Here is a 25640-nt window from a genome sequence, read left to right on the forward strand (position 1 = left end):
AGAAAAATAAAAACCCTAATCTGTTTGGGTATTGTGTTATGAGACTCTGGATCCTTTTTAAAATTTGTGTTCAACAGGCCTTTTCTGAGAATGCACCATCAGAGAGATGGGGTGCTGTCTCACTCCTGCCAGGCCATGGTGGAATCCACGTTCTTGACTAAGCATCTGTTGCTACTTGGGAGAAGGGACTCTTCATTACTGCTGGGTGGCGGGGTGAGGGGTTCAGGCTCCCCACTAGTCCTTTGCCAATACCACCACGGCTGAGAGGGGCAGGGGTGTCCTCATGGCCCCCATGGACACTGTGGGAAGTGGGTGGCCTCGTTATCATTCACTGCTCAAAGTGTCTGTTTTTCTTTGCCATTGTAAGTATGTATGTTTCTCCCTGAGATTGTCTGTGATCTGAGGCAAGATTTGGGTATTCCGGGGTCCCTGGGCCATAGTACCAAACGTGCCTCATATCCCACTTCAGTTTCTTATATGAATGGGTACAGACTTCATCCGTACTCTGACCAGCTGTCCTTTATGAGTCAGCTGTTTTGCTGATCCACACATTTTTTCCTATTCTTGAACTTTTTAAAAATACTTTCATAACTTGAAAATAAGATTAGCACAAGATATTTGCATTTCTGCTTTTCTCTTTTTTAGAGAAAATTTGGAAGCCATTTCACCGCATGATTCTATACTGCACCTGGCTCTGTTATGCTCTTTTTGTACATAGCTTTTACATGAACTGCGGTCCAGTGAGACTGCTTTTTCCCCCCAAGGGGAGAGAACTAACGAGTTCCTCCTGTTTCTATCATTTTCATGTTTTAGCACCTCTCTGTTTCACCAATGCTCTGACAAGAGGCTAGCAACTGCTCCAAGTGGTTCCAAGGTGCCAGACCACTGAGCACCTGGAATGTCAGGTCAGGGTGAGTGTGCCTGGGTCCTGATGTACATGCCTAGGTTTACACATATCATGGCTTATTTCTTTTTCATTTTTAAAAAAATGTAACTTGTAACTAATAGAACCAACCTTTTGTAAACATTGTCCTGTAAAAATTATGTGCAAATTTATCCTACACAGAGGTAATTTTTAATCTTTGCCTTAACTTAATAGCAGCTTAACAAGTCTTTCAAAGGAATCTTTCTCTACCCTTCTTTCTTCCCTCACGCCCTCCTCCCCTCTATCCCACTCCCTCCCCTTTCTTCCTAAGTGTCTTTCCCTCCTTTCAAAGTCACTCAGTGAATTCCTACAATCACTTAGCATTGTGCTAACACTTCAGGGTCTAACTTCAAAGTCTGAGATATCAGAATTTTACCCTAGGTCCACTTCACTTTGCTTCTTCAGAGAAACAAGAAACTAGAATTTGTTAAATTTGATTACTCTGGAGAGGAATATGTGTATTTTGTGGGGGATAAATTATAATGGAGAGTAATGGGGTAGAGTCTGGGCCACTCAGATACCATGAGAATCAATCAAACTAAAAAGAATGTTCAATGTGCAAAAATAATATATGACAATTTACTAAACTACAAATATATATTGACTTAGAATTTTTTACAAACTATAATTAAAACTGTATTTAACTCATAAGAAACAGGTAAGTAAAGTTGTGATTATGAATATGTCTCAGAGGGAAAGGACACTCTAAAGGTTAAGAAAGTTGTATATTTGGGGTCTTTTGTGTTTCCATACAAATTGTGAAATTTTTTGTTCTAGTTCTGTGAAAAATGCCAGTGGTACTTTGATAGGGATTGCACTGAATCTGTAGATTGCTTTGGGTAGTAGAGTCATTTTCACAATATTGATTCTTCCAATACAAGAACATGGTATATCTCTTCATCTATTTGTATCATCTTTAATTTCTTTCCTCTGTGTCTTATAATTTTCTGCATACAGGTCTTTTGTCTCCTTAGGTAGGTTTATTCCTAGGTATTTTATTCTTTTTGTTGCAATGGTAAATGGGAGTGTTTCCTTAATTTCTCTTTCAGATTTTTCTGAAAAATCTGTACATATACATTAGTGTATAGGAATGCAAGAGATTTCTGTGCATTAATTTTGTATCCTGCTACTTTACCAAATTCATTGATTAGCTCTAGTAGTTTTCTGGTAGCATCTTTAGGATTCTCTATGTATAGTATCATGTCATCTGCAAACAGTGACAGCTTTACTTCTTCTTTTCCAATTTCGATTCCTTTTATTTCTTCTTCTTCTCTGATTGCTGGGGCTAAAACTTCCAAAACTATGTTGAATAATAGTGGTGAGAGTGGGCAACGTTGTCTTGTTCCTGATCTTAGTGGAAATGGTTTCAATTTTTCATCACTGAGGACGATGTTGGCTGTGGGTTTGTCATATATGGTCTTTATTATGTTGAGATAAGTTCCCTCTATGCCTACTTTCTGGAGGGTTTTTATCATAAATGCATGTTGAATTTTGTCAAAAGCTTTTTCTGCATCTATTGAGATCATCATATGGTTTTTCTCCTTCAATTTATTAATATGGTGTATCACATTGATTGATTTGCATATATTGAAGAATCCTTGCATTCCTGGGATAAATCCCACTTGATCATGGTGTATGATCCTTTTAATATGCTGTTGGATTCTGGAGGAATCAGGCTCCCGGACTTCAGGCTATACTACAAAGCTACAGTAATCAAGGCAGTATGGTACTGGCACAAAAACAGAAATAGAGATCAATGGAACAGTATAGAAAACCCAGAGATAAACGCACACACATATGGTCACCTTATCTTTGATAAAGGAGGCAAGAATATACAATGGAGAAAAGACAGCCTCCTCAATAAGTGGTGCTGGGAAAACTGGACAGCTACATGTAAAAGAATGAAATTAGAACACTCCCTAACACCATACACAAAAATAAACTCAAAATGGATTAAAGACCTAAATGTAAGGCCAGACACCATCAAACTCTTAGAGGAAAACATAGGCAGAACACTCTATGACATAAATCACAGCAAGATCCTTTTTGACCTGCCTCCTAGAGAAATGGAAATAAAAACAAAAATAAACAAATGGGACCTAAGGAATCTTAAGAGCTTTTGCACAGCAACAAAATCATAAACAAGACGAAAAGACAACCCTCAGAATGGGAGAAAATATTTGCAAATGAAGCAACTGACAAAGGATTAATCTCCAAAATTTACAAGCAGCTCATGCAGCTCAATATCAAAAAAACAAACAACCCAATCCAAAGATGGGCAGAAGACCTAAATAGACATTTCTCCAAAGAGGATATACAGATTGCCAACAAATACATGAAAGAATGCTCAACATCATTAATCATTAGAGAAATGCAAATCAAAACTACAATGCGATATCATCTCACACCAGTCAGAATGGCCATCATCAAAAATCCACAAACAATAAATGCTGGAGAGGGTGTGGAGAAAAGGGAACCCTCATACACTGTTGGTGGGAATGTAAACTTATACAGCCTCTATGGAGAACAGTATGGAGGTTCCTTAAAAAACTAAAAATAGAACTACCATATGACCCAGCAATCCCACTACTTGGCACATACCCTGAGAAAACCATAGTTCAAAAAGAGTCATGTACCACAATGTTCACTGCAGCTCTATTTACAATAGCCAGGACATGAAAGCAACCTAAGTATCCATCGACAGATGAATGGATAAAGAAGATGTGGCACATATATACAATGGAATATTACTCAGCCATAAAAAGGAATGAAATTGAGTTATTTGTAGTGAGGTGGATGGACCTAGAGTCTGTCATACAGAGTGAAGTAAGTTGGAAAGGGAAAAACAAATACCGTATACTAACATATATATATGGAATCTAAAAAAAAAAAAAAAAAAAAAAAAGGTCATGAAGAACCTAGGGGCAAGATGGGAATAAAGACGCAGACCTACTAGAGAATGGACTTGAGGACACAGGGAGTGGGAAGGGCAAGCTGGGACAAAGTGAGAGAGTGGCAGTGTATATATGGACATATATACACTATCAAATGTAAAACAGATAGCTAGTGGGAAGCAGTTGCATAGCACAGGGAAATCAGCTCTGTGCTTTGTGACCAGCTAGAAGGGTGGGATAGGGAGGGTGGGAGGGAGGGAGATGCAAGAGGGAAGAGATATGGGGATATATGTATATGTATAACTGGTTCACTTTGTTATAAAGCGGAAACTAACACACCATTGCAAAGCAATTATACACCAATAAAAATGTTAAAAAAAAAAAGGAAGTTGTATACATAGAAGAGTACTCCTTTAAAGGATTTTTCTGAATTCAGATGTGAGAATGTGCTTTAATATTCATCTGCCTTGGTCTTTGAAAATATGACTTTCACAGCAGATAAAAAAATTTTGGTAGATCATGTAGCAGTACCTAGATTTTTAGGAAGAATTTGACAAGATCCTATGCACGAGATCAACGACTAAGATATAAGTCACAGAATAAAGAGTAAATGATTCAGGAGAGAAAATGAGACTTTTGGTTGAAGATGGATGAACATACAAATTTTGCTCCCTTCCCAAATCCTACTAAAATAAGGCAAAGGAATATTTTTAACCTAAGGTTAAACCTACAGGACAAAAAAATGGGAGATGGTATTGGAAAAAGCCAAGAAGCAACCCACTAGATATTTCTGGAAGTAGGAGGTGAACGCTGGCTGCCCAACTTATACCCTCTAAGCAGGAGAATTTCGAATCACGTTCTCTGGAAACTGATCAGCCTGAGACAAAGGAAAGAGACTACCCTGATAATCAGACAGTGAAGACCACTATCAACAAGCCCTGCCCATGTACACTGGAGCTTCCCATCAGCTTCCGATGCCATTACTCTTAAATAGGAGCAAGCAGTCAGAGATCACAGACATCTGAGGAAAGCAGTTCACACAACGAGGTCAAATACAAACAGAAAGACATTGTTTGAAGAAAATTATGCAGAAAGAAGAAAACTTCAAAAAATTTATAATTAAGATACTAGAGGTATTAGCTCCAGGAAAAACAAAACGTGCAGGAAAGGAAAAGTAATCACAGTATACTATATGGCTCAGAGGTGAAGAGTATTTATAAAGGTAGAGGTATTTATAAAGTCATAACAAGGCAAACAGAATATTGATCCAACCAAAATTATGGTGTATTGAGAGAATGGAGGAATGGGGTGTGTGTGTGTGTGTGTGTGTGTGTGTGTGTATAGCAGGAATGATGAGGTGACCAAAACTGAAAAATCAAGAAGTAGCAATGTAAGCATGTTCTTTAGAGATATGGAGATAAACATCAAAAGGATCAGCCAAAAGAAATGAAAGTGGTTGCCTTTCGGGAGTGGAAAACTGGAGCAGGAATAGGAGATTGCTGTTTTTTGGTAACAGTGACAAAGAACCAAATGACTTTTTAAATTACATACATGAGTAACTAAGTAAAGGAAAATCTGGATAAATGTTGTTTTTCAGTTAGAAAAGATATTTTAAAGAAAAAAAATCCATCATATGTGCATCCACTCATATTGTACAAGGAAAATGACATTTTTCAAAACATTACTCTAGAATTCAGAAATTTTGGGACTCTCTGTGTTTTGACCTTAGCATTGCTCAATGCATTTGTGGAATTCCTTTTTAGAAGAGATAAGTTTATTAAACATTAGCTTTAATAATCTTAAATATATTAGACTGCACAGCATATTGGATGGTGGTTATACTGAGCCCTCAGGGAGCTGTAGCTGCACTGTAGTTGGTGGAATGATTTCTCTGGAAAACCGAATTGATTTCTCTTCTTGAGTAGCAGAGGCTGGGAGTAGGCAGCGCCGTGGAGTAATTGTTAGGGTTTGGAAAGAGGCACAAATTGAAGGATGTGGAGAAATATACAAGAGCCACACCCACAGAATGACTGACTGTAAAGGAGTTAATATAAGAAGCAATAGATAATTTCAAACACTTCTTATTCATATTTTTAATAAGAGTCAAAGGGTGTACTGCATTGATAAAGAAAAGCAATTTACTATGTAAAAGGAACAATGAAATAAACATACAAAAAAGAAGTATTGGGAATAAAAACATGGTTGTCAATACTAAAGATCTCAAGAGAAGCAATAAAAAACCAGAATGTAATCATTGCTGAAATAAAAATTAGAAAATGCAAGGAATTCCTCCAGAACATAGAGCAAAAAAGACAATGATGGAAATTATGAGAAAAAAGAAAAAGATGTAGGCATTCTAGTAGATTGAAACAAGATGGTGGAGAATTATTAATCAAAGGAATAGAAGAAAATTTCACTGAGCTGAAGAGATTTGAATCTTCAGTAATAAAAGTGTTCACCAAATGCTGTGAAGGATTATTGAGAAAGGATCTATACCTAGAAAGTTATCTTGGTAAATTTGTAAATTCCAAGGATAAAAAGAAATCCCATAAGCCTCCAGATATGGAAAAATAAAAGAAGGGGATAACAAAACCTGAAGGAGAGAATGAGACTGGCATTGGACTTTCCATCTGCAACACTCCATGCTTCAAGACCATGGGAGTAATGACTGTTACAGAGTTCCCGTGTAAGGGTAAAAATAAGACATTTGGACATGAAAAAAGTTAAGAAGTATACTACCTATGTTCATTTTTATGAAAAGATTACCTAAGGCAGTACTTCAGTCAAATTAAAAATGCATTTTAAGAGGGGATTAACCAAGATGGCGGAGTAGAAGGACGTGCTCTCACTCCCTCTTGCGAGAGCACCAGAATCACAACTGGCTGCTGGACAATCATCAACAGGAAGACACTGGACTTCACCAAGGAGGATACCCCACGTCCAAGGACAGAGGAGAAGCCACAGTGAGACGGTAGGAGGGACACAATCAGAGTAAAATCAAATCCCATAACTGCTGGGTGGGGGACTCACAGACTGGCGAACACTTATACCACAGAAGTCCACCCACTGGAGTGAAGGTTCTGAGCCCCACGTCAGGCTTCCCAACCTGGGGGTCCGGCAATGGGAGGAGGAATTCATAGAGAATCAGACTTTGAAGCCTAGTGGGAATTGATTGCAGGACTTTGACAGGACTGGGGGAAACAGAGACCCCACTCTTGGAGGGTGCACACGGAATAGTGTGCACATCGGGACCCGGGGGAAGGAGCAGTGACCCTGGGGGAGACTGAACCAGACCTACCTGCTAGTGTTGGAGGGTCTCCTGCAGAGGCGGGGGCTGGCTCTGTTTCACTGTGGGGACAAGGACACTGGCAGCGGAGGTTCTGGGAAGTACTCCTTGGCATGCGCCCTCCCAGAGTCTGCCATTAGCCCCACCAAAGAGCCCAGGTAGGCTCCAGTGTTGGGTCGCCTCAGGCAAAACAACCAACAGGGAGGGAACCCAGCCCCACCTATCAACAGTCAAGTGGATTAAAGTTTTACGGAGCTCTGACCGACACAGCAACAGTCAGCTCTACCCACCACCAGAGCCTCCCATCAAGCCTCTTAGATAGCCTCAACCACCAGAGGACAGACAGCAGAATCAAGAAAAACTACAATCCTGCAGCCTGTGGACCTAAACCCACAGTTACAGAAAGATAGACAGGATGAAAAGGCAGAGGGCTATATATCAGATGAAGGAACAAGAAAAAACCCCAGAAAAACAACTAAATGAAGTGGAGATAGGCAACCTTCCAGAAAAAGAATTCAGAATAATGATAGTGAAGATGATCCAGGACCTCGGAATAAGAATGGAGGCAAAGATTGAGAAGATGCAAGAAATGATTAACAAAGACCTAGAAGAATTAAAGAACAAACAAACAGAGATGACCAATACAATAACTGACATGAAAACTACACTAGAAGGAATCAATAGCAGAATAACTGATAAGATAAGTGACCTGGAGGACAGAATGGTGGAATTCATTGCTGCGGAACAGACTAAAGAAAAAAGAATGAAAAGAAATGAAGACAGCCTAAGAGACCTCTGGGACAATATTAAACACAACAACATTCGCATTATAGGGGTCCCAGAAGGAGAAGAGAGAGAGAAAGGACCAGAGAAAATATTTGACGAGATTATAGTCGAAAACTTCCCTAACATGGGAAAGGAAATAGCCACCCAAGTCCAGGAAGTGCAGAGAGTCCCATACAGGATAAAACCAAGGAGAAACACGCCGAAACACATAGTAATCAACGTGGCAAAAATTAAAGACAAAGAAAAATTATTGAAAGCAGCAAGGGAAAAACGACAAATAACATACAAGGGAACTCCCATAAGGTTAACAGCTGATTTCTCAGCAGAAACTCTACAAGCCAGAAGGGAGTGGCATGATATAATTAAAGTGATGAAAGGGAAGAACCTACAACCAAGATTACTCTACCCGGCAAGGATCTCATTTAGATTTGATGGAGAAATCAAAAGCTTTACAGACAAGCAAAAGCTAAGAGAATTCAGCACCACCAAACCAGCTCTACAACAAATGCTAAAGGAACTTCTCTAAGTGGGAAACACAAGAGAAGAAAAGGACCTACAAAAACAAACCCAAAACAATTAAGAAAATGGTCATAGGAACATACATATCGATAATTACCTTAAACGTGAATGGATTAAATGCTCCAACCAAAAGACACAGGCTTGCTGAATGGATACAAAAACAAGACCCATATATATGCTGTCTACAAGAGACCCACTTTAGACCTAGGGAAACATACAGACTGAAAGTGAGGGGATGGTAAAAGATATTCCATGCAAATGGAAATCAAAAGAAAGCTGGAGTAGCTATACTCATATCAGATAAAATAGACTTTAAAATAAAGAATGTTACAAGAGACAAGGAAGGACACTACATAATGATCAAGGGATCAATCCAAGAAGAAGATATAACAATTATAAATATATATGCACCCAACATAGGAGCACCTCAATACATAAGGCAACTGCTAAGAGCTATAAAAGAGGAAATTGACAGTAACACAATAATAGTGGGGGACTTTAACACCTCACTTACACCAATGGACAGATCATCCAAAATGAAAATAAATAAGGAAACAGAAGCTTTAAATGACACAATAGACCAGATAGATTTAATTGATACTTATAGGACATTCCATCCAAAGACAGCAGATTACACGTTCTTCTCAAGTGCGCACGGAACATTCTCCAGGATATATCACATCTTGGGTCACAAATCAAGCCTCAGTAAATTTAAGAAAATTGAAATCATATCAAGCATCTTTTCTGACCACAATGCTATGAGATTAGAAATGAATTACAGGGAAAAAAACGTAAAAAACACAAACACATGGAGGCTAAACAATACGTTACTAAATAAGCAAGAGATCACTGAAGAAATCAAAGAGGAAATCAAAAAATACCTGGAGACAAATGAAAACACAACGACCCAAAACCTATGGGATGCAGCAAAAGCAGTTCTAAGAGGGAAGTTTATAGCTATACAAGACTACCTAAAGAAACAAGAAGAATCTCAAGTAAACAATCTAACCTTACACCTAAAGAAACTAGAGAAAGAAGAACAAACAAAACCCAAAGTTAGCAGAAGGAAAGAAATCATAAAGATCAGAGCAGAAATAAATGAAATAGAAACAAAGAAAACAATAGCAAAGATCAATAAAACTAAAAGTTGGTTCTTTGAGAAGATAAACAAAATTGATAAGCCATTAGCCAGACTCATCAAGAAAAAGAGGGAGAGGACTCAAATCAATAAAATCAGAAATGAAGAAGGAGAAGTTACAACAGACACCGCAGAAATACAAAGCATCCTAAGAGACTACTACAAGCAACTTTATGCCAATAAAATGGACAACCTGGAAGAAATGGACAAATTCTTAGAAAGGTATAACCTTCCAAGACTGAACCAGGAAGAAACAGAAAATATGAACAGACCAATCACAAGTAATGAAATTGAAACTGTGATTAAAAATCTTCCAACAAACAGAAGTCCAGGACCAGATGGCTTCACAGGTGAATTCTATCAAACATTTAGAGAAGAGCTAACACCTATCCTTCTCAAACTCTTCCAAAAATTGCAGAGGAAGGAACACTCCCAAACTCATTCTATGAGGCCATCATCACCCTGATACCAAAACCAGACAAAGACACTACAAAAAAAGAAAACTACAGACCAATATCACTGATGAACATAGATGCAAAAATCCTCAACAAAATACTAACAAACAGAATCCAACAACACATTAAAAGGATCATACACCACGATCAAGTGGGATTTATCCCAGGGATGCAAGGATTCTTCAATATATGCAAATCAATCAATGTGATACACCATATTAACAAATTGAAGAATAAAAACCATATGACCATCTCAATAGATGCAGAAAAAGCTTTTGACAAAATTCAACACCCATTTATGATAAAAACTCTCCAGAAAGTGGGCATAGAGGGAACCTACCTCAACATAATAAAGGCCATATATGACAAACCCACAGCAAACATCATTCTCAATGGTGAAAAACTGAAAGCATTTCCTCTAAGATCAGGAACGAGACAAGGATGTCCACTCTCACCACTATTATTCAGCATAGTTCTGGAAGTCCTAGCCACGGCAATCAGAGAAGAAAAAGAAATAAAAGCAATACAAATTGGAAAAGAAGAAGTAAAACTGTCACTCTTTGCAGATGACATCATACTATACATAGAGAATCCTAAAACTGCCACCAGAAAACTGCTAGAGCTAATTAATGAATATGGTAAAGTTGCAGGATACAAAATTAATGCACAGAAATCTCTTGCATTCCTATACACTAATGATGAAAAATCTGAAAGAGAAATTATGGAAACACTCCCATTTACCATTGCAACAAAAAGAATAAAATACCTAGGAATAAACCTACCTAGGGAGACAAAAGACCTGTATGCAGAAAGCTATAAGACACTGATGAAAGAAATCAAATATGATACCAACAGGTGGAGAGATATACCATGTTCTTGGATTGGAAGAATCAACATTGTGAAAATGACTATACTACCCAAAGCAATCTACAGATTCAATGCAATCCCTATCAAATTACCAATGGCATTTTTTACGGAGCTAGAACAAATCATCTTAAAATTTGTATGGAGACACAAAAGACCCCGAATAGCCTCAAGCAGTCTTGAGGGGAAAAAACGGAGCTGGAGGAATCAGACTCCCTGACTTCAGACTATACTACAAAGCTACAGTAATCAAGACAATATGGTACTGGCACAAAAACAGAAACATAGATCAATGGAACAAGATAGAAAGCCCAGAGATAAACCCACGCACCTATGGTCAACTAATCTATGACAAAGGAAGCAAAGATATACAATGGAGAAAAGACAGTCTCTTCAATAAGTGGTGCTGGGAAAACTGGACAGCTACATGTAAAAGAATGAAATTAGAATACTCCCTAACACCATAAACAAAAATAAACTCAAAATGGATTAGAGACCTAAATGTAAGACTGGACACTATAAAACTCTTAGAGGAAAACAGGAAGAACACTCTTTGACATGAATCACAGCAAGATCTTTTTTGATCCACCTCCTAGAGTAATGGAAATAAAAACAAAAATAAACAAATGGGACCTAATGAAACTTCAAAGCTTTTGCACAGCAAAGGAAACCACAAACAAGACGAAAAGACAACCCTCAGAATGGGCGAAAATATTTGCAAACGAATCAGCAGACAAAGGATTAATCTCCAAAATATATAAACAGCTCATTCAGCTCAATATTAAAGAAACAAACACCCCAATCCAAAAATGGGCAGAAGACCTAAATAGACATTTCTCCAAAGAAGATATACAGATTGCCAACAAACACATGAAAAGATGCTCAACATCACTAATTATTAGAGAAATGCAAATCAAATCTACAATGAGGTATCACCTCACACCAGTTAGAATGGGCATCATCAGAAAATCTACAAACAACAAATGCTGGAGAGGGTGTGGAGAAAAGGGAACCCTCTTGCACTGTTGGTGGGAATGTAAATTGATACAGCCACTATGGAGAACAGTATGGAGGTTCCTTAAAAAACTAAAAATAGAACTACCATATGACCCAGCAATCCCACTACTGGGCATATACCCAGAGAAAACCGTAATTCAAAAAGACACATGCACCCGAATGTTCATTGCAGCACTATTTACAATAACCAGGACATGGAAGCAACATAAATGCCCATCAACAGATGAATGGATAAGGAAGTCGTGGTACATATATACAATGGAATATTACTCAGCCATAAAAAGGAACAAAATTGAGTCATTTGTTGAGACATGGATGGATCTAGAGACTGTCATACAGAGTGAAGTAAGTCAGAAAGAGAAAAACAAATATCGTATATTAACGCATGTATGTGGAACCTAGAAAAATGGTACAGATGAGCCGGTTTGCAGGGCAGAAGTTGAGACAGAGATGTAGAGAACAGACATATGGACACCAAGGGGGGAAAACTGCGGTGGGGTGGGGATGGTGGTGTGCTGAATTGGGCGATTGGGATTGACATGTATACACTGATGTGTATAAAATTGATGACTAATAAGAACCTGCAGTATAAAAAAACAAACAAACAACTAATACTAAACTTTCATTGGGTTATTTGTATGGAAATATGTAAATATAAATGTTTCAGACATTACATGAAATTTCTAAAAATCTTATATGTTTTGGTATAATGTTGTAAGTCATAATCCTAGTTATTACTTTAAAATGCATATCTCAGAAATAACTAATTTTCTTGTCAACTGCATTATTATGAACTTTCATCAAATCTTTAACTGTGGTCATTTTAAAGTCTTTTGTCATTTACAGACAGTTCTGGGTGTACTGTGATGCTTTTGCAAATATGTTCCTATAAAAGGGTTTCATCTTCAAGAAATTCATGGAAAAGACTCTGACAAGTACAGGTTTATGGTAACTGACTGTACTGCTGAACTGAATGAATAAGCATTTTCAGAACTCTAATGAAAAACTGATGAACTCATAAAAGTGCTAACAAAAGATCAAGATAAAAAAAAATTAATTACATGGGACTGAGTGAACTGATGAGGATGATTATAATTTTTGTGACTTTCTGTTTGAATTAAAAAAAAAAAATCCCACAAGGACTCAGAGGCAAAGAATATACAAATCAAATTGCACTGCAAAGTAAAGGAGCTGTTACAGTGGAGGATTACTGGACTGAATGTCTATATTATGACATAGTATGAGTGTGTTTCATGTTTGGTAATTGCAATCATTGTTGCTTTTGTTGTGGTCATCCATGTACAAAGCTTGGTGTCAGTCTATTTATCTCTTGTAAAAATAAAATACAGTGTGTGTGTGTGAAAAAAAAATGCATTTTAAATAATTTAAATTAAGAACAGGGAAAATTTTATATAACAGTAATAAGCGATGCAATCAAATTTACAGCTGTTAAAGAGGATTCTTAAAAGAGGAATAAAATAGTTAACATTATCCTATATATAATCATTTATATATAAATTAACAGAAATCAGGACTAGAAATCCAGATTATTTCTTGCAGGTGAAGTAAGGGAATGCGGAAGCAAGAACAGTACTAAAGGTGAAGTCTTACATAGGGTTGAGGGAGGTCAAAGTTACACTAAAAATTCAGGAAGCCAAACTAGAAATCCAAATTTAAAATGTTTGTAGAAAATGTAAATTAAAAACTTATAAAATAGGATGTAGAACTTCTAAGAGAAAAAAGAAGAAGAAGAAAACTAGATAAGACTAGTAAATGTTGGCAAAGCAAAAAGGGTCAAATGTTAATATACTAATGATCATAAAATCCTCTTTTTAGTGGCAAAGACATTCCAATTGAGGTATATATATACATTAATCTAACCATATGCTACTTATAAGAGACACAATATGATATTAAAAAATATTGAAAACAAGGGTATGAGAGAATAGAAAATATATATTGGTCTCTGCCCCTGGTTCCCGGCACAAAGTTCCTAAAACCCTTGTAATTTCCTAAGTGATAAGAACTCTAGGGGCATCTCTTGCTCTAATATTGGTCTTAGACATTGGTTCCTGAAACCTTAGTAATTTCCTGGGTGATAGGAGTGTCTTTTGTTCTAATGAGGCAACTTTGGGCAGGTTCCTAGATGACTCCTGGATGAGGGCTGGTCACCAGAAAGACCAAGTCATGATTAGAAACTTGGAATTTTCAGCCCCGCCTCTCCCTCCCTCCATTCTCTCGTGTAGGGAGACGGTCTGAAAATGGAGTTAATGATCAATCATGCCTACGTGATGAAGCCTCCATAAAAACCCCCAAAGTACGGGGTTTGGAGAGCTTCTGGGTTGGTGACCAGGTGGAGGTGCTGGGAGAGTGGCATGCCGCTTCCCATATACCTTGCGCTATGCACACTTTCCATCTGGATGCTCATCTGTATCCTTTAACAAGCTGGATGAAAGTAAGAGTTTAAAGGTAAGTGCTTCCCCTAGTCTGTGAGCTACTCTAGCAAATTAATCAAATCCAAGGAGGGGCTATTGGAACCTCTGATCTGTAACTGGTTGGTCAGAAGCACAGGTGACAACCTGGGCTTGCAACTGCAGCTGAAGAGGGTCGTGAGCAGTCTTGTGGGACTAAGCCCTCAACCTGTGGGATCTGATGCTGTCTCTGGGTAGACAGTGTCAGAACTGAGTTGAATTGCAGGACACCCAGCTGGTGTCCCAGAGAATTGCTTGGCGGGGGCAAAAACCTCCACATATTTGGTGACCAGAAGTGAAGTGTTCTCTGTGAAGGTAAAGGAGACACACAGGGAAGAAAGACATAGTAGGGAAGAACTGGGTTTTTCCCTACAAAGGAAGGAAAAGACTGAATTTTTTCCTATATAGAAGGGATGAAGAAGGCTATTACAGACTAGTGCAAATTAAAAAAAAGCAGAGATGGCAATATCAATATCAGGCAAAGTAGAATTCAAATAAAAATCACTCACTTATACTTGTGAGATATTCTATAAAGCTAAACCATATAATATACCACGAAGATATAACATCCATGAACCTCAATATATTGAGCAACAGAACACTGGATATATAAAATAAAAACTGCCTGAAATAGAAGAAGAATTGGACAAAAATTACAATTATAGTAAAGATCTTTCTTAAAATGTGACAGATCAAATAGACAAAAAGGTAATAATGGATTTGAAAAGCGTAATTTAAACGTAATAATAATAAGAATTAAACAGTTTGGCTATATATGTATAACTTTTTAACCTTTTTCCTTAAGCAAAAGAGAATAAACATTTGTTTTCAATGCCTAAAGGACATTTATAAAAGTTGATCATGTAACAAATCATAAGAATAATCTTAATGAAACTGAACTATCATATAGGTCATATTCTATGACCATGGATGTAGGGGGATTAGAAAGTAATAATAAAGAGATAATTAAACCCCACCCCCAGAAGTTACATCTCCCAAATATCTCTTGAGTCAAAGAGGAAATCAAAGCTGAAATAATAGACAATTTAGAAAATGAGAGTGGGAACACTAATTCTACGGCCTGTAGCAAAGTTGAGCCCAAGAGGAAATTTAGCTTTAAATGCTTGTATTATTTAAAGAAATCATGAAATTCAGAAATCATGAAAATAACTGAATCGTATTTTTCAACTCAAGTATCAGAACAGGATAAGTAAAATAAAACATAAAAGGACACGGGCTTCCCTGGTGGCGCAGTGGTTGAGAATCTGCCTGCCAATGCAGGGGACACGGGTTTGAGCCCTGGTCCCCCCCGCTCGCCGCAACTAGAGAAAGCCCTCGCACAGAAACGAAGACCCAACACAGCCAAAAATAAATAAATAAATAAATAAATTTATAAAACAAACAAGACAAAAAAACATAAAAGGACAAAGAGTAGAAATTCATGAATAAAACAAAAAGAAAGTAAAATGTAGACATAGTTCTCTTAAAAAGTCCAATAAAAGTAGACTATTTATTCATTCTATAGTTATTTATGTTCTGGACATACACTCTGAAAACAAAAAGGACAAACTTGGCTGATTTCACTTTGTTGTACAACAGAAACTAGCACAGCATTGTGAAGCAGTTATACTCCAATAAAGATGTATAAAAAACAACAACAACAACAAAACCTCACCAAACATGACAAAAATAAATAAATAAATGTTTCATTTAGAAGGAGTTTAGGTTGATAATTATGGCACAAACACCTATAATTGGGAGAAATGTGGGATAAATAAAAATCAAACCCTGTTATAACCTAGATGTCAGAGAATCATGACTCACCCACATCATAAATGTTCTGTGTAAAAGCTCCCACCTCAGGCCTTTGTGTTTTCTGTTCTTCGTATCTGGAACCTTCTTCTCTCAGACATAAGCTCTGCTCAAATGCTGCCTTACCAGGAATCTTTATTTGACCACCCCATTCTCATCCTCAGCCTGCTTTATTCTTCTTCATATCACATATGAAACATGTTGATATCTCCCACTGTCTCTCCTACTAACGTAAAAATCCCTTGGAGGAGCTGTCTCTAGTGTGTTCACTGCTGTCTTCCTGGTGCTTAGACCAATGAATGGCTCATTGTAGACTTTAGATAAATGAAATCTTTGTCAAATGACGGTTGCTCCACAAATCATTACTGTGTATATAGGTGACATGGTTTGATAAGCATATAACAAATCCCTGATGAGTGAGGTTTTATTATCTTCATGATCTAAATTTTTACATATTTCTCAATAGTGCATGGGACAGAGGCAAAGCCAACCTGGCTCTCCATTCTTTGGAGACCAAGGTCGACAAGGTCTGGTCCCACGCCTGTTGTGGTAAGTGGTGGCTTTCTCATGGAAACCTCCAGTAATTCTCATTCACTTCTGGTTTGTCATTACATTGTACCCAAATGAGCTCTATGGCTCCCTACTAAATACTAAGTTCTTTAAGGTTTGTTTCTTAATGGTCTTTGTATGAGTCAGAGAGCTTAGTGTTGTGCCTGGCATACATTCAGTCCTCCATACTTTTTTCCAAAAGAATGAATGAAGAGAAACAGCAGTCTCCATGGCCGCAGATTTGCAGGAGTGAAGTGATACCTGGTACCCAACCTTAGGTTCAAGACCTTCAATCTGCATCTCAGCCCTCAGTGCCATCTTCACACCAGGGACCTACCACCTGCTCAATCCAGAACCCTATCCTGGCTCCGCTGTGGACTACAGGCAGGATACTCCCCACTTCTTTTTGCCATCCATTTCTAGTGCAGCAAAGTGCTGGGATTGGAGCCAGACATATCTGCTGAATTCAAATCCTACCTCCTCCAGAAACCAGCTGTGTATTCTGGGCCAAGTTCCTGCTTTATTTCTCTTTCTTTCTACCTTTCTGAACTCAACGTGACCCAGGCTGCTAGTGGTCCACCAATATCCATTCTTTTTCCTTTTATTATAGTACGTCTAAGCTTTAACTGGCCATACGGCTGCCCAGTTAGAGACTGCATTTCTCAGCCTTCCTTGCAGCTAGCTCTTGCCCTGGGGCTAAGCTCTGGCCAATGCGGAGTGAACAGAAGCGAGGCTTGTCACTTCCAGGTCATACTCCTAAGAGGAACGGTCTTATTCTCTCCTCTTGCCCTTCCCCCTTCCCTCTGGCAGGAGCACAGTCATTGATGGTGGGAGATGAAGCAATCACTTCAGGCCCAGAGCTGGAAATCATGTAGTAAGAATGGCGGAGCTGCCCTACCAGCCGTGGTCTGCTCATCTCTGGTCTTGTGGATGAAACAGAAATACACTTCAATCTTTTTTAAACCTCTGTATTTGGGGGTCTCTTTGTCACAAGAGCTTAGACTATACTCTAACTAATATGCTCAATTTTGTTAGTTGTAAAATGAGAATGATACCTGGCAGGGCTGTTCTAAGGAGGAGTATGCAGTAGAAGTTTAAGACTCGTGCAGCTTTCCTTTAGCCTGATGTCAAAGTCCCAGTCTGAGCAGAATAACTGAAAGTAATATATCTGGAGTGTTTGACTAGTGCCAAAGTCAGTCACAGTCAAGATCAGGAACTATAGTATCACCCCTACCCCCCATCCCTCTCCCACTTTCGCTACTCCCTCTCAACTCCCTAAGCTCTAGGGTCAGCCAGTGGCCAGTTGGCTAATGAAACAGTAGGAAGAGAAACCTTTATGGTGCTGGTGGCAGGGAAGGACAGACATTTGTCAAAAAGAATTTAACTTTTTACAATGGCAAATGCCATACTAACTCTATTCCTTATCTCTTCCTGAAATGTTTGGTAAAATATCCAGTTCTTGTTGCAGTTTTGAGGAGCTAAATCTGTTTTGAGGCTATGTTTACGTTTTGAGTTCAGCCTTAAGGGCAAGCCTGGAGGGATGTTTGGACACTCAATGCAGCAGAAAAGGAGCAAGCTGGCCAGGAGCTGCTGCACTGTGGAAACCCAAGAGCACATGAGGCCTATGTGGGCATCCATCATCCTAGAACACTGGAAAATTTCACTAAAAGTTGGAAAATGGTGATTTTTGACTACAGATCCATAGTCAAAACTGGAAAGACTCAAACTATAGATTCTTAATTAAAGTCACTTGAATTTCTCCCAACCTCCTCACCAAAAATAATTGGTACATCCTCTATTAATACTAAATTTCAAAATTCACATATCATCAGGGAGATTTTGGCATAATTAAGTACCAACGTAATTAAAAAGAAATGTCTCAGCACTTACTCCATTGTATTATGGGGTTGGTTCTCCATGTCAAGAAACTGCTGCATCTGGTTTGTATTTCTTGATTTTTAATCTGTGAGGGGGAAAAAAATGATCTAGATTCCTAAAATGCTTACATTTATTAACCTATAAAACAAGAGAATTTTGCTACTGGCAAACCATGTTGTTATATGAGTTTTTCTGAGTGTAGTAGCTCTTGGTTCCACAAAATGTAGACACTTGCATGTGTGTGTGTGCCCCATGCATTTATGACATTGGTTTAGTGATGAGTTGAAATAGATGCTACTGACTGAAGTGACATTCATTCACTATCTACTGAACAACAGCTTGGTGCCAGGTACTTTGCAAAGTGCCAGCACATGAGATAAGTAAAAGAGAATTCCTACTCCAGATGGGTCCCAGCTGAAGGTACTCAAGCTTTCCTTCCCGGTGGCTCCCCTAAAGGTCTGCCTTTATTTGAGTAGATTCTTTCTTTGGTCCTGTCTGGATTTAGTTAGAATGAATATACCATGAGATTTAGGACAAAAAGCCTAAAATTGCCTAAAAATAGAAATTTTACAATTCCTCAGTGGCTCTGTGGGCACCCGCTCACCCTTTTGACAAAATAGGGATGTTAGTACTTCCTAAAGTAAAAAAAAATGTTTTTCCCAGCAACGTAGTTTTAATTAAAAAGAAAAAATCTATGAGGATAAATGGACAAATATTGAAAAGGACTTCGACTCCTCTGAATAAAAGTTAAACAGCATTCAAGATGGTAGAAAGAGGAGGAAGAGAGGCGGGCTCATGTCCCTCTCAAATCAAAGGGATTAAAGAGAGACCCTGGAATTGCGAGTGGAGAAGAGGGGCGAGGAGCAGGAACGGGGAATGAAAACCTGACCAGTACGTTCAGATGAAAAATTTCATTTTGTAGGTTCTCAAATCCCTCACTCTAACATCAGGGAAACTGAGGCACAGACGAGCCAAGTGACTTGCCCAAAGCCACACAACTAGAACACAGACCTTCCAGTTTAGGGAGAATCTCTGTTCTGAATTCTACAGGGTCAGCCCGAGCCTCTCTCCACCCGCCCCGCAGCCCGCGCCCCCCGGGAGGGTTCAAGGCCAGCCTCCGCGGAACAGCCTGTCTGTTGGGGGTCCCCCGCCCCTCTTGGGCAAGCTGGGCTGAAGGTCGAGGGTCCGAGGCGGGTTACCTGCGCTGCGCCGCGCTCTCCCGAGAGGTCTGAAGCCCCGGGTGTAGGAACGCCGAGGCCACCGCCAGCCCGGCCCGCCCCGAGGGGTCCCGCCGCCCGGGCCCGCCCGTCCGCCGCGCGGCCTCCGAGGCCGTTACGGCGTCTGGCTCCCGGCCTGCCGCCGCCGCCGCCGCCGCCGCCGCAGAGCCGCCGCTGGCTGCCATGGGGACGCGGCCGAACTCGCTGCCGCCGGGGGTGAGGTGGGGGATGGGCTCGGCGGCGCGGCGGGCTGACCCGCGGGAGGTCGCGGCTGGCGCGCCTTGCCGGGCTCCCCGGGACCTCGCCGCCCTGCGGTTCTGCGTCTAGTGTCTGCTCAGCAGACGGAGGGCTCCCCGAGACCGCATTCTGGGTGCTGTCCACTCTGTGGCTCCCACTGCTCAGCAGAGTGTCCGGCACTCGACGGGGATCCGAGAAATATTTGTCGGATGAATGAACGAAATAACGAGGGAACAAAGTGTAAACAGCTGGGGTGGGGGAGGGTTCTGCATCCAGGTTCCTTAAATCCCCCTGGCTTCCCCGCCTCTTACCCACATTTGAAATGATACGAAAAAGAAATGGACTTACGGCAAAGAGAGCTGCCTTTCGAGTCACCAGAGTGTCCCCCAGCTAGGAAGAGCTTTCAGCAGCAACTGTACCTGTCTTTCCCGTCCAGCGCATTGGGTCCTTAGAACAACTCTGCGAGTTAGACGGAGCAGTGTTCCTTCCCTTTTAGGGAGAAGGAAGTAGCTCCTAAGTGGGGGAACACGGACGGAACGCAGAGTGATTGATTCCAAATTCTTTTTTTTCACCAAATTCCAAGAATAGTTGATGACAGAAGCTCTGTCTCATGGTTCTCATTTCAAAGAAATGATAGGAAAGAATATATGCATGAATACTTGTACGTACACACACACACACACACACACACACACACACAAATATATATATACCCATTTTTTTTTCTACTGATACCACGAGTGATATTTTAAGCACTTAGATTTTGTGTTTGGAAAATATTCTAGTATCTATTTTAGGGACAGAATTCCTTGCCAATACATTCAGTCGATTAATTCCTAACTCTTAAAATCTTTTATTTGCACTCCACTTTCATAATATTAACATTAATTTGCTACTTTAATATGGCTATCAGTTTAATACTGACCTCAATTCCTCCATCCAAATTCCACCTGAATTTCAAAAAACCATTTGCTGTTTCTTGACAAATTGAGTTTCATAGATGAATTGTGTAAAGTAACTCAGGTCATTAGTGCTAATAAGTGTTTCATAGTTCTCATTATGATTGAATGAAGAAAGTGATCATTTTATCTTAACTTGAGACCTTCCATTATTCTGTAAACCTTTGTCATATTCTCTATTCTTGTCTAAACTGAATTGATCAATATATTTATTCTGACCCCAGGAAGGGAAAATGGAACTAGGAATGAAATTTAATGAAGTTTCAGGATGCCCAATATCACTCACGCTGTGTAGCTCTTTACCATTGGTAAGTACTTTTATGTTCATTAGTTCCTTATATGCTCAAAATGTACCATGCAACACAAGTGTAACAGGTGTTATTATAGCTCCTTTTAGCATATTAGGAACCTAAGGTTTAGAGAGAATAAAAAAATTTGTCCAAGAGGATACATCTAGTTCAAGTGCAGCTAAGATATGAACCAAGATCATCTTACTTCAAATCCAGTGCTCTTCAAACTCTGTCCAAAAACTAAGGTTGAGTAGGTTTCTTTAGCAGTCAGAATCTTGCACAGGTAACTGTAGATGTATTTAAAGCCATATTTTCACAAGAAAGAATGAATGTGAGCAGGGCTTGCAAAGCATAGGTATGTGAGAGTTCACATACTATGACAGATTTAAAGAAAATTTCAATATAGAATAGAAATACCCCATTCAATTTAATAGGAATAAAGGTTTCATTTCAGGGTGAGACCTAAGACTTAAAATGCAAAGACCTACCCTCCCCCGCTCCTCACTGCTCCTTGACTCCCCGCCATCAAGTAAGAACTGCAAAGCCTTGAATTTACCCTGAAATGTACCTATTATTAGATCTTTTCAGGTGAAATTGTTTTGAAAGGGATGAGGAGAGGATCGAGGATGGTCTTTGGAAGAAAAGCTAAGCGATGAATTATGTAGAATAAATGATAATCATTATAGACTGAACCTTAAAAATTGAAAAACCTTCATTAACAAAACAGTTTTCATGCCAAAATTTATAACAAACATACAACTTTAACTTTAATACAAACATACAACTTTAATATATGGAAGGTTCTATAAATTATCTTTATGTCTGTCTTTTTATCAACACGGGAATATTTATTTTTATATCATTTTCAAAAGAAGGCTAAAAAATTATATATATTACAATAAAAAGTTATGACTACCTTATGCATGGAAAATATTTTAGAAAAAAATTTTAATAATAATAATTATGAGGTAACCATAGAGTTGGAAGAATTCATTAAGGGCACCTAGTCCAACCCTTCATTTTATATAAAGACACTCAGACCCAAAGAATTAAAATGATTTGGCTAGTTTTATTTCTAGTTAATGACAAAAATAGGGATTAGAATCCAGGTTTTTTCCTTATTGTATCTTGCCACTTCTATAAGTGGAAGCAGGTTGAGGGAGTTTTCTGGAGATGCTTCAATGCATATTCTAGTTGAGAAAATAGCCATTCAGGAAAAGGAGATTCGGTCTTTAGAACTAAGGCCACCCTAGAGACAGCACTGTCCCATAGAAATATAACGCATACCACCTATCCACCCATGTAATTTAAAATATTCTAGTAGTCAAATTTAAAAAGTAAAAAGAAACAGGTGAAGTTAATTTGAATAGTATATTTATTTAACCCAACATATCCAAAATATGTTTTCAACATATAGTCAGTATAAAAATCTGAGATATTTTACTTTCTTTTTTTCTATACTTAGTCTTCAAAATCTGGTGTGTAGTTTATACTTCCAGCACAATCAGCTCCTAGAGCCACATTCAAGTGCTCAATAGCCACACATGACTGGTGGCTACCATACTGGACAGCATAGCCCTGGAATATGGGTGCCTGGTGAGTGTACTAAAGCTCTTTGTTAAGTGTGAAGGGTCATACAATGAGAAAGAGTCTAAGTAATTTGGGTGTGATTTGAGAGGGACTATGAAAGTCTCCTCCCTCGAAATCCTCATTAACCTTCTCTGCATTGGGAGAGGGATTGGAGAAAAGCATAACTAGGCCCCTTAGCCAGGCAGGGGGAGGCCTTTCACTGCATCGTGACCCACAGTCCTGTCAATTCTCCTCATCAGGGCTGCTTCTCCAAAGAGAATTCACACAATTCAGATTTGATGGGAGGGCCTTACCTCTTTGTGTCGGCTGGCCAGGGGCCCAGGTGCCACAGAAGCACGTCCTCCTGATGGGAATTAGGAACACCGGATCTCATTTTAGGTTCAGAAAACAAAACTAAATTTTTTGGAAAATGGCTACCATGATTTTTTCCTATAGTTTTCCTTCTTAGAGGTCCTTAGTGTTTTGCTTTGTGGTTTTGAAAATGTAACCCTCTCTTGGATATTAAAGGGAACCAAAGATTTTTTACAGTCTTGAGCTAAAGTTTCATGGATGGAATAGCTTATTTCCTGGAATCAGGCATGGCAGGGTTAATGCTGAAGTGAAAGGTTCCCAATGGGGAAGACGAATTTGGAGCCAGGGGTCAACTCTTTCCAAAAGCTCATCTCTGTTAAAACCTTTCAGGTCTCGAGCTAATATGATAGTGAGAAATTATTGGGTCAAAATCGAAGAAAGGCAAGAACCTAGAGAAGTGAGCCCAGAGCTCACTGCTGCTTTTGCCTGGAAGGCATTAGATGCTCTGGAAGGAAGAACCACAAAACTGAGCAGCAGTTCTGGTAGTCTTGGGAAGCAAAGGGGCCAAAAGACAAAGCCTGGGCTCACCCCAGATAAGGAGTCAATAACTACCCTCTGCCTTTAAGCTCTAATCCCAAAGAGCTTTGCCCTCAGGAAAATGGTGAAGTGGAAATAAATCAGTCCTCTCACTAACTTGCAGCCCAGCTTTGGATCACCTAAGTAATTCAGGACAATCTCAGTCTCTGAGCATGGATAAGGCAGTGTTGGACTGGTAGATTAAAACACCTGGAGAAAGTTAGCAAAAATTTTCTCTGGTGAAGATTAAAATCATTCTAGGCCTCAAATTCTTCCTAAGAATAATTTCTCATATAGCAGAACAGACACAAATGTAATCTAGGACCAGGAAACAAGATACCATCAGGGAAAACTGGTAGAAAGTACAGACCACAGAAACAGAACCACAGAAGATTTATATATTGGAATCAGACAAAGATTATAAAAATATGGATAATATGTTTAAAGAAATAAAAATAAGATTGAAAAATCTATAAGGAGTGCTAAATATAAAAAGCAACTTAGCGTATTTGAAAAGGAACCAAAGAGAAATTCTAAAACTAAAAAAATTACTAATAAGAAAAATTAAGAACACAGCAGATGTGTGTAATAGTAGATCTGATAGAGGTACAGAGAGAATTTGTGAGCTGGAAGATAGATCAGAAGAAATTTTCCAGATTGTAGGGAAAAGACAAAATATTGGATAATATTTTAAGATGAAGGTTTACAACTTTAGTACTTATTAATAGAATTATTTGTTGTTATGAAAATAAAAATAGATACTATATATGAAAGTATCTAGTACATGCCCTTGCATTTAGTGGGTACTTAAGAAGTATTTGTTGAATTTGAAATTTGGTTATTTCACAAATCATCTTTGTCACTTTTTATAACTTCCATTTCTTTGTCAAAATGTTCAGCTTCTCTTTTAATTTTTAAACATATTAATCATAGTCATTTTCTATTCTGTGTCTTATAATTCCAATCTCTGAAATTTTGGGATCTATTACTGCTATTTCTTATCATGTTATCTTATTTTCTTGTATGTTTTATGAGTTTTGACTATAAGATAATTTGGGTGGGGGGATTTATTTCTGGGACATCTTTGAGGCTAGAACTGAAGTTAAATTCTTCCAGAGGATTTGCATTTGCTTTTGAGAGTTGCCTTACGGCATAACCAACCCCAAATTATTTTATATTAAATTTTTGACAGGAGATTTTTAAGACAACACAGGTAATATGAATGAATGAAAAATAAGTGTAGGGACAACTTATGATACAACTTTCCAGAGAAAGAATTTTCCTTCACTTAGGGTCAAAGTTAAGATAGGTATGTGTTCTGCTGTTCCATTTTTGTGACAAAAAATAAGTGTCTTTTATTTTAGAATAGTTTTAGATTTACAGAAAAATTGTGAAGATAATACAGAGAGTTCTCATATACCCCACATCCAATAGCCCTTATTATTGACATCTTTTATTAGTATGGTCCATTTGTTACAACTAATAAACAAATGCTGATGTATTATTATTAACTACAGTTTGTACTTTACTCAGATTTCCTTAGTTTTTACCTAACATCCTTTTTTCTGTTGCAAGATCCCACCCAGGATAACACATTACCTTTAGTTATCACGTCTTCTTAGGCATCTCTTGGCTGTGACAGTTTCTAAGAATTTCCTTGTTTTCGATGATCTTGACAGTTTTGAGAAGTGCTGGTCAGGTATTTTGTAGAATGTCCTTCAATTGGAATTTGTCTTGTGTTTTTCTCATGATTAGACTGGGATTATGGGTTTGGGGGAAGAAGATCACAGAAGTAAACTGCCATTTTCATCACATTGTATCAAGGGTACCTACTGTCAACGTGGTTTATGATTGTGGGTGTTGATCTTGGTCACCTGATTGAGATA

At 38.6% G+C, this 25640-nt stretch overlaps 1 protein-coding gene across 3 annotated transcripts in view; it reads right to left on the reverse strand.

Moving 5' to 3' along the window:
- The window catches only part of DEUP1 (deuterosome assembly protein 1), a 105663-nt gene extending 86991 nt beyond the window's left edge, over nt 1-18672 (reverse strand). For all 3 annotated transcript variants that reach the window (XM_059929404.1, XM_059929406.1, XM_059929403.1), the window contains exon 1: nt 18607-18672. In XM_059929404.1, coding sequence (XP_059785387.1) covers nt 18607-18653 — 47 coding nt within the window. In that variant the 5' untranslated portion in view covers nt 18654-18672. The remainder of the gene's footprint in view (nt 1-18606) is intronic.
- Between the last annotated feature and the right edge of the window lie 6968 nt (nt 18673-25640).

The sequence above is a fragment of the Balaenoptera ricei genome, chromosome 8 (genome assembly GCF_028023285.1).
Source record: "Balaenoptera ricei isolate mBalRic1 chromosome 8, mBalRic1.hap2, whole genome shotgun sequence".
Taxonomy (NCBI): domain Eukaryota; kingdom Metazoa; phylum Chordata; class Mammalia; order Artiodactyla; family Balaenopteridae; genus Balaenoptera; species Balaenoptera ricei.